This window comes from Orycteropus afer, unplaced genomic scaffold (genome assembly GCF_000298275.1).
Source record: "Orycteropus afer afer isolate SDZICR_OR568_19922 unplaced genomic scaffold, OryAfe1.0 scaffold00026, whole genome shotgun sequence".
Classification (NCBI taxonomy): domain Eukaryota; kingdom Metazoa; phylum Chordata; class Mammalia; order Tubulidentata; family Orycteropodidae; genus Orycteropus; species Orycteropus afer.
The window spans coordinates 10,821,841-10,832,522 of record NW_006921613.1 but is presented as its reverse complement, the minus strand read 5'-3'; the positions used below and the strand labels follow the sequence as shown (position 1 = coordinate 10,832,522).

At 37.5% G+C, this 10,682-nt stretch overlaps 1 protein-coding gene across 1 annotated transcript in view; it reads right to left on the bottom strand.

The window, feature by feature from the left end:
- The window catches only part of FBN1 (fibrillin 1), a 357,319-nt gene that overhangs the window by 120,326 nt on the left and 226,311 nt on the right, over positions 1–10,682 (bottom strand). The window contains exons 15-18 of the mRNA XM_007935310.1: positions 9,022–9,037; positions 8,646–8,768; positions 4,932–5,054; positions 3,704–3,856 (exon numbers count right to left, since the gene is read on the bottom strand). Coding sequence (XP_007933501.1) covers positions 3,704–3,856; positions 4,932–5,054; positions 8,646–8,768; positions 9,022–9,037 — 415 coding nt within the window. The remainder of the gene's footprint in view (positions 1–3,703; positions 3,857–4,931; positions 5,055–8,645; positions 8,769–9,021; positions 9,038–10,682) is intronic.

The window sequence follows — 10,682 nt, the reverse complement described above, 5'->3', positions numbered from 1 at the left end:
GGAAGTAGGATTGCCCAACCTTCCTTTCGAGGAGTGGCTGGTGGGTTTGAACCGCCAGCTGTCTGGTTAGCAGGCAAGTGTCTTAGCCACTATGCCACCAAAAGAGGTCTTTTGAAGCAGATTTGCCCAATGCAATAAATACATCATTTGATTTCTTAACAGCTACTTCCATACATACTGATCTTCCATAGATACTTACAGATCCAAGTAAAATGAAATTCCAGAAAACTTCAATAGTTGAACAAATGCTCTATACATACAAAAATTAAGGTTGAATCCTTCAGAACCTATGTCTTTTAATGTAAATTTGAGTAAAACTGAAATCCCTTAATCTAAAATCATCTTAAAAGGAGCCAAAAGGGAACAAACAAATACATGCTTCATTGTGTATTTGAAAATCAGTGATTAGTAGCAAAAAGCAAATATTTCTTTTGTATTCTCTCACATCAGCAATTAATTAAAATACTAGAGAAAAATGGTATGTAATCAAACCGGGAAAACAAAATCATGCCAGTTTTGTAAAAAGCACTTTCACAATTAATGCAAAGTTAGCTGATGCTTGGCCTAAATGGAAGCAAATTATTGTCACCATTGTTTTCCATTTAGGTGAGATCTGGCACTAGACTACTACCGTTCATTGAAGATTCAGATCTGCATGGGTTTGGATGCTGACTGCAGGGCTTATTGCTAGGGGTCTTGAGAGCCAATCATTTACCACTGCTAGTTTCCTCTTCTACAAACTGAGATAATGATGTCCTACTCACATTCATTCTTTAATTGTTATCTTTTATTTCTTTCAAACTCCTCCATTTAATTTTATCTTAAAAAAAAAAAAAAAACCCAAAAAAAAAAACAAACTCACTGGTGCTGAGTCAGATGGGACTCATAGCAACCACTCCTTGGGTTTCCGAGGCAGTATCTCTACAGAAGTAGATTGCCCAACCTTCCTTCTGAGGAGTGGCTGGTGGGTTTAAACCACCGGCCTTCTGTTTAGCGGTCAAATGCCTTAGGCACTACACCACCAATTGATCATAATATAAATGTTTAACTCTATAATTCCAAACATTATAATTTTCAAATTGACAAATATTTAAAAATTGTGGGTGAATCTTTAATTTTATATAGGTCAGAAACAAACTGACTGAATCTTAGGTGTAAACCAACCAATCAGAACAACACATGTTCAGTATTAGGTCTAATGTCATTTTAATACACCCATAGAGTGTTCAGCACAATGCCTGGGGTAGCTCAAGTACGAATAAATGGTAGATGTCATTATGAGCTAACTCAGTGTTATGTCAAAGAGATAGTGGTATGGGGAACACACAAGAACATTCTCCAGAATGACACTTCTGCAGGTTTAGCTGACTGATTTCAATAGTGAATGCTGTTGTTAGATGGCTCAGCAACATGAAGACTTTCTGAACAAAGTGAATCAGCTTCATTGGTTAATAAGAAAATCTTCATATGCAGTTTGCTTGACCTCCAGAGGGCAAAACAAACTTTAGGGGTTGCATGGTCAGTTTGTCACTAAAGTGATTAAAGATATCCTTTCTGGATATTTTCAGTGTCTTTAAAAAACTCCGCCTCTTTCCTGAAATGAGGAATAGTCTACATTCAGATCCTTCATGGCCTGGCATTTTCATCCACCAAGGAGGTCAGGAAAACCAAACAGAATGAAACCACTTGTAAAGTATAACTCTTCTGTGTAAATTCACTCAAGTATAAAACAGAAATTAGGGAAACTGGGCCTCAGATTTAGAAAAGATTCTTAGCTTTACTGCTGTCGGTCATCTTTTTATAAGCTGGCATCATTTCCTATGCATCATAAGAATTCTTTGGCGATGCACTTGGAACAGAGAAAAATACAAAAGTAAGGAATTTTATGCACAAGGGTCCTGTATTCAAGTTTTGTCTCTTCCACTTAACCAACATGTGAACAAATCAAATCACCTATTCTCTACATAGAAGCTCTGGTACTGTAGTGCCTAAGGCATTTGTTGTTGTTGTTGTTGCTCTGTGCCGCTGAGTCGGACCCAACTCACAGCGACCCCTCCTTGGGTTTCCAAGGCAGTATCACTATGGAAATAGATTGACTGCTAGCCAAAAGGCTGGCAGTTCAAACCCACCATCCATCCACTCCTCAGAAGGTTAGTCAATCTACTTCCGTAGAGATTACTGTCTCAGAAATCCAAGGAGGGGTCGCTATGAGTCAGATCCGTTTCGACGACAGTGTGTTGCGCTGTTTCATTTACTGTATAACTGACATATCATACACACATATTTAACTGGTTTTCAATCACATGAAAAGTGAGAATTTGTATCTGATTCACTCAGTGAGGTAATGAGCCAGAATAAATAAAGCTTCTGTTCTTTAATTGGCATCCCTCATTCCTTTTATCCTCCATTTAATTTTATTTAACTTATCACAATATAAATGTATAACCCTACAATTTCAAACACTATCATTTTCAAATTGAAAAATCTTTAAAAATTGTAGGTGAGTCTTTAATTAATTTTATCTAGGCCAGAGAAGAACTGACTGAACCTTGGATGCAAAAGCCAATCAGAACAATATGCTTTCTTTGTTATATCTAGGATATCTCTAAGTTGACTGCCAAGCTACTTTAAAATGACATTTAAATGTGGACAGTCCATTGACTTCATTTCAATAAACTAGTTTTGGCATTACAAATAGAAAGTTTACAATTGCAGAGGACATCATGGATTATCAAAGACAAATACCTCTTATAGATGAGAAAACCAATGGCATTCCTTTTCCATAATAGACCATTTTATAATTACATTTACTAATGCAAGCCATTTCAAACCCTTCTGAAATTGTTGCTGTTGTTGTTGTTATGTGCCGTCGAGTTGGACCCAACTCATAGTGACCCCTCCTTGGGTTTCCCAGGCAGTATCACTATGGAAGTAGATTGCCCTATCTTCCTTCCGAGGACTGGCTGGTGGGTTTGAACCACCAACCTTCTGGTTAGCAGTCAAGTGCCTTAGACACTATGCTACGAGAGCTCCCCCTTCTGAAATTAGTTGAGAGAAAATCCTAAAGAAACATAAATCCACAAAGAACTAAACTCTCACATTAAGTAACTTCTCTGCCTGTGAACTCAAGAGCAAAAATTTGATTTGTCATCCAGTTCTCTTTTTATTATGCCATGCCACCTCAACTTGAGAAAAATATTTTTTCCCTAACTTGAATATGATCATTTAGGAAAAACCAACTCATATCAACATTTGGATGTGAACAAATTCACAGATGGCCTTCAAGAAAAAAAATTGGAAATACTCAGGTAACCTGAAAATTATTCTGTTTTACACTGTGTAAAATTCTGCTTCTATAATAGTCATTTCCTGCAAAAAGCAAACATCATGAAACCATTTTAGAAAACAAGGCAAGCTGGATGTATCCCAGAGGGCATGAATATTATCAAGGTGGGGAGTTGAGATGGAAGGCACAACTACAAAGCCTATTCCAAATGATTGTAAAGGTACTGTCAATAAAATCTCTGTTGGGTGAGTAATATGTGATTATAAGTTGCCTAGCTTCTATCAAGACCCCAAAAGGTACACCATGCTGGAAACCTCATGTATAACATAATCCTTCCCTGTGACAGTCATAAATGCAAAGACCGCAGATGGTGGCAGAAGGTGGGCAGTACCAGGGCATCTCCACACCACCACATACCTGAATTCTGTGAAGGACACGGCTGGCAAGGCTCCCCAAAAGCATACTCAGTGCTGGCGCAACAGCATTCAGATTTAGTAACAGCACCAAACAAGGGTTTGACACATTGGCCTCTTTTGTATCCACCGTAGCATGTGCTCCGCATATGTGTATCTAAACAGGAGGAAGCATCTGTCATCACACTGTCGCTTCAAACAGATGAGAATTCCCTAGGTCAAAGTTGAAGCTGGCTTTATTTATCCATCATCCCTGTTCTAATTCATAGAGAATGCCTCTGGTATTAGGAGTCATGGGGAAAAGAAAAGCAACACATTTAGCTGCCAAACACTGGAATCTTAAACGTGGCCAGACTCTTTCATTTTTTTAGGGGGTATCATAGTTCACTAAACTGTGAAGCCTATAAATATTGGGATTATATCTCATTCATTTTTGTCTTCTCCAGGCCAGTACAGAACAGGCACTTAATAAACACTGAATGAATGATGGATAAATGTTGAATCTCACACCATGATAAATACGGTCTTTATTAGAAACATGGATTACCCCAAATAAACACACAATTATCTAATGTCTGGATTTGGTGTGCTTTACAAAAAGGAGGAAGTTTAAACTGTAAAAAGTTCATTATATCAAATCTGTGGAGGCTGGGCAACTCATCAGTGTTATCTTTACCACCAGGGAGGGGTTCTCCAGCTATGCTCAATCCTTTCTCAATTCAAAGAATTTAATGAAAAGCTTTCTGAAAAGTAGTTTGGGTAAAATCTGTATCTATTTCTCACCAAACCACAAACTTTTATTATAAAGCCATAGAAAACTATTACCATGTAATTATAACTACGTGGATTAACCATACTCTCGTTTGCATTCCATACCTCCCCCTTTGGCAAATTAATTCTATTAAAGTATTCACATGAGACTATGAGCATATACAGGGCAATTTCAGAGACCATTAGCAACAAGCAGGGTTGGAGAAAACTGTGGAAGGAGAGTTATGTGATTAAGGAAAAAGGGGAAGGAAAATGGGAATTCCCTTAGTTTTCTTTTATCTCAGTTCATCTTTTCATCCCTTGAATGAATATCCAATTTATGCAAGAACGGAACTGACCCTTATTTGTTTGTTGCTCTACAAATATAAATTATTATATCTGTTACAGTAAGAGTGCATTTGTTATTGGTGGGTTTTACTGACTGACTCACTGCCATAAGTCTAACCACGGCTCTATCTTACCAACACACACACGTCCATCCAGACCCACGGCCAATCCAGGGAAGCATTCACATCTGTAAGAGCCGTCAGTGTTGACGCAGCGCCCATTCATGCAGATCCCAGGAGTTTCACACTCATTAATATCTGTGATGGGAAAAGCATTTATTAAAATTGAGTAACTTTTATCTAAAACCATAACATGTTCACAGTTCTGTTACAACACTTGAAAATGAGAAGACAGAAATAACATGGTACATCAGTAATCAAAAGCTCAACTAGATGCATTCTCATTTTCCATTAAGAGGATAGGAACAGAATTGAGGGAGTTTAACAGTCTAAATTTATTTCTTTTCCATAAAAAGTTACTTTAATAATATTCTAAGAGCTCTGGTGGCATAGTGCCTAAGGCATTTGACTGTTAGCCAGAAGGCTGGTGGTTCAAACCCACTAGCCACTCCTTAGAAGGAAGGTTGGGCAATCTACTTCCGTAGAGATACCACCTTGGAACCCAAGGAGGGGATGCTATGAGTTGGGACCAACTCGACAGCAGTGGGTTAATAATATTCTAAGATTATTCTGGTACAAAATATGAATCACAAAGGGAGATACAGAATTGGATGAAGAAGGGCTGCTAAAGAATGGAAGATCTTGTGTCACGCTTCATAAGGCAGTTCTTCCAGGATGACTAGGAATCTAGCTTGATAACTCTGTCTCTGATCTGGGCAGGAAACTTTCCCTTTTGGCATTCAACACTCCGACTGGTGTTCATTCCAGTATCACACATGCCTTAAGTCTCTGGGACCATTAGCATGACTTAAGAGATACACTAGATATTTCACTGTACATAAATTATATAAAATGTGTTAAAAAAAAAAAAAAGAAAAATACACTAGAGCTTTGATAGAACACCATAAAAAGAGATTGGAAAAATGAATATAGGTGATTTTAAGGACCATTCTTTGCCACCACTACCAGCACCATATGCAATATGAACCCAACAAAGAAAAGCATTTGTTACACAACACAAATATTTTATACTATGGTATGTGTACACTTAGTGAGGGCTGGTAAAATATAGGACACATACAAATAATGGCAGAGATTTACTTTTTCTTAATATGGGGAAGTAAGAAAGGGCACCCAACTTGTGTTTTGGAAAACATATAACAGAAGCAAACCATTTCATAACAACTCCTTTTACAATATACAGCTAGGTATGTGACTATTTCCTCTCTTCTGACCTTAGAAAGGCTATTGAGAGTGAAACACCTCTGTGTTTTACTTAGCCTGTGTTGTTTGGCACAAAATACATTCAGATGGTCCAAGGTTCCATGTATGTACAAATTGTGTTTTAAAACAGCAATTATATTTAAATACATGAACTCAAATTGGTTCAGTTATTCCAGTTATCATTTTGTTCAAGTTGCAACAGATAATAAATAAACAGTAGTGACTGCAGTCTTTTAAGCAACATGGAGGCTTTTTAATGGGGTCAGAGATGTAACACAGGTCTTTGCTCAAAATGAGAGGCCTCAATAGTCAGAAAATGGCCAGAGAGGACGTGTTGTACATCAGATTAGTTGACTTTAAAGATAAGCTTTGCTTATTCAGCTTAGAATAAGTCCCATATTTGTGGGCTCTGAACTAAGTGTTCAGTACTAACAAAAAAATCTTGTCTCATGACTTTAGGAGAAAAATCATGGGACAGAAATTTAGTATAAAAGGATTACCTTCTCTCTCTTTATTTTTCTTCCTTTAGTTTTATTGTAGTGTATGATCCAATGTCTTATACATTTCGGGGGGCATAGATAATAATTTGTAGTATGCTCTTTCTCATCCTCTCTTTCTCTGTTGTTAAGCCAGAATGCTAAAATCAGAGGAAATCTTACAAATCATCAGGAATTTTAAATGAATGGAATAATCCATTAACTGATGAAAACCCCATTTCACTGGCTGGAAATGACTACAAAACTCAGTTTCACAAATGAGGTCATGATGTCTTCTGAAATAGTTATGTCAGCATGACCTATGGGACATATGAATTCTGAGAGGCTGTGGCTGGGTTACCGGAAACCTAGAGGCACTGAAAGTGCATCTTGGTTTACATGTGGATAGGTCAGAGGAGGATGTGTTCTCACAGAAGTTCTGCTCACAAAGGGGCTTTCACATTTCCTTCTGATATTTTGTTTGGAAGCCGAATTACAAATATGCCAACAACAATCCCTCTTCCCTTCTTTTTTACTTGCACAGCACTTAATCTGCACAATTTGGCACTTTGTTTTGTGCTGTTTTACATTGTATTAAGCTGATTTCCATGTGTTAATCTTATCTTCCCAACTGCATGCTCCTCCAAGCACTGGACTCAAAAGTGCAGAAACCATTTTCCTACCTTTAATTGAAAAAAATTCAATTGTTTTGTTATGGATGCAGATTTGCACAATATTAAGAACCGCTGATATGAAGGTCATAAAGAATGTAGGTAAACACCCAAAATCTAGATGCTCTTTTTAAGCCTGGAGAAAATCTGCATCTCGCCAAAGATTTCACACACAGTCTTTGTCCACAAACCTCTACCACAGCTGTCCATGTGGGACACTCAGAGAAGAGGCACTATATGATTTCATCCTGCTTTCTCCATCTTGGATACTCTGGACGCTCTATGCTTCTGCATCTGAAACTACTAACAGAAGGCTTTGAGGGCAGCATTTGAGCAGATTTCCTGGACCTGTTGTGAGTATGAGGTTCCTTAAGAAGTATGGTTCTAACTCAGACCTTGGACCCAAGTGATCACTCATCACTCATCCCTGACTATAGCAATCAAGAGATGCTGAGCACAAATCAGTGTCCAATAACTCTTCTCAGCATACTGATTTTCAACAGCACAAATGCAAATCTTCATGTTTGCCTCAATACTTAGGGTAATGAGATTATTTCAAAAGTTACCAAGCTGAACATGGCTCTCAGTTGCTTTGTATCTTCTGCTTAACCCTATTTCCCTTTTTGTTTATGAGACTTGATAAACCTAATAAGTTATCCATGGAACATTTTCTGTTCCTTAAAAGACCTAGGGGAGCTCTGGTAGTGTAGTGCCTAAAGCATTTGACTGCTAACCAGAAGGCTGGTGGTTCAAACCCACCAACCACTCCTCGGAAGGAAGGTTGGGCAATCTACTTCCCTAGTGATACTGCCTCAGAAACCCAAGGAAGGGTCACTATGAGTCAGGTCCAACTCAACGGCACATAACAACAACAAAATACCTAGAAGAAATTATAAGAAAGAGATCACTGCCTATAAGTCTGCACTACTTTTTTCCAAGTGAAGATGTAAATGGTGGCAAAGAGCCATCATGAAGCCTATTTCCCAGCTGGAAGGACCAGACATAACTCAGCATAATGAGAAGAACACCCACACCTGTCTGTATACCAAATGGCAGGTGGGCTTATGATTCATGAATCACAAGCCCAACCTAAGCAACCGTTCAGGCTCCTTTGAGAACACGTTAAATACACTCTCTGAAGTAAGAACAGCCTCTGACCATAAACTATAAGTCTTAGGTGGCTGGACTCAAGAAAGAATTCTGGTCAGGTTTCCTAAACCAGAATCAGGGGCACTTTAAATGCCAAAAATCAACAAGGAAGGTGATACCTCTAAACAAGAGAAGATGATAGCTCTATACAACACAGAGAGGAGAAAAAGGATATGAAGAATGTGGCTTAAGAGTTTTCTAGCACAAACCTTTGCAATAACGCCCATCTGATGCTAGCTGGAATCCAGGCTTACAAATACATTTAAAACTGCCATCTTCATTGATACACATTCCATTCAGGCACATGTTCTTTATGCTGCATTCATCCATATCTGAAAAATACAAAAACATACCTTCTTATGACCAGAAAAGCAACCTTACAAAAGAAGCCAACCCAGAGAAATAATTGTTTCTTCAGATTTCTTTGATTTTTCTTAGTACAGTCTAAGACTGATTTTCATCCAAATTATAGCTTGCAAAGAGGAGCCACATAAAATATGTATCTTAAGTTCTCAAGTCTGGATATGCACATACAACCCACAGCACTATATTTTGGGACATATGTATGTGCTATACACAGTAAACCTGTGAAAGCCAGAACCTGTATAAGGGGGAAACCTGTCAGAGAAGAAAAATGCAAATATTTTCCACAAATAGTAATAGAAAAGTGCTAAGATTATACCCTATCAAAGGTGGAAAACTTGTGAGACCCAGAAACACAGTTCCATTGTGTTCTGGCCCTGACAGTTTTCATCGTGTATGTATAAAATTTGGCTCAGTAGAAGCTATAAATGTCCTTTTAAAGAGTAGCTGTTTACTAAATGAAGAGTGTTTTAACAGTCTGATGTATATATTTAATTCACAGATTCATATTAGCTTTAACACACTGAAAATTAAAGCAAAATCAAAAGTGAGATTAAGAGAATTTCAAATGTCATGAAACAAATGTGTATGAACTATTGAATGGAAAACCAATTTGCTCTGTAAATTTTCACCCAAATCACAGTAAAAATGTTTTTTTTAAAAAGAGAATTTCAAATGTATTTAGGTTATACAGGAGCCCTGGTGGCATAGTGCCTAAGGCACTTGACTGCTAACCAGAAGGCTGGTAGTTCAAACCTACCAGCCACTCCTCAGAAAGAAGGCTAGGCAATCTACTTCTGTGGTGATACTGCCTTGGAAACCCCAGGAGGGGTTGCTATGAGTCAGATATGACTCGATGGCAGTGAGTTTTAGGTTATATGCTGACTCTTTTAACTGTTTTCTTTTTCTTTTTTTTTTTTGCACATACTGAATCTTTAAAAAGTGGAAAACAGACTACAGCTTGTAGTTTGAAGCAATATTAAATAGGAGTAGGAAAAACTGGGTATTTTAAATGCAACACTTGACTATGAAGTAGAGCCATTGCCAGCTACCCTGTAAGATCCCTCGATCACAGATCACAGTGCTATTCCTTTAAATTTATCAATATGTTATTTTACTTAATATTTGAGGCTGTCTTGGGAGGTACTTGCTCTTCTAGACGTGGTGTGTTTTCACTTACAAGCTTTAGTCAGACCAAAGTAATTTATGATTTTTTTAAAACAGGACTCTGTCCCAACTGGGAATTTTGGCATAAGTCTTTGAATTGAATCACTGAGATAATTTTATGCCAAAAATGTTTCTAAGAACAATTCTGAAATTCTTTTAATGTATGAATAGATTCTTGGGATCTTTCCCAAAGATGTTGGGAAACACGATAAGGAGCATTCTTCATTTTTTGCTAAAGGTCCACGAGGTAAAAACTCATCAGTAATATTAGTATTTTCTATTCAGGGAAAAACGGCAAGGGAAAACGACAAAATGTCTGAAGCAGCTTAATTCAAAAGGAGGTGATTAATTCAAGAGGCACTATCAAAGGCTCACTCTCAGTCAATACTTTGCTCAAACAAATTTTACATTTTTAGACACTGATTAGTAGTACTTTTATTATTGGACAGACATTTTAAGCAAAAGGATTACAAATAACTAAATAATATATAGGGTTAAGTGTCTCCTAGTTTTGTTAATGCAAAAATTCTGATTCTATAAAATTAGAAGGTTAAGTATTTATGTTACAAAGATTTCATCATCACCACCACATGTTTACATGTTAAGCTCCCCTAATATATGTAATGGACAATGAATAAGGAAGACCGAAGAAGAGTTGATGCTTTTGAGTTGTGGTGCTGGCGGAGAATGCTGAAAGTACCATGGACTGCTAAAAG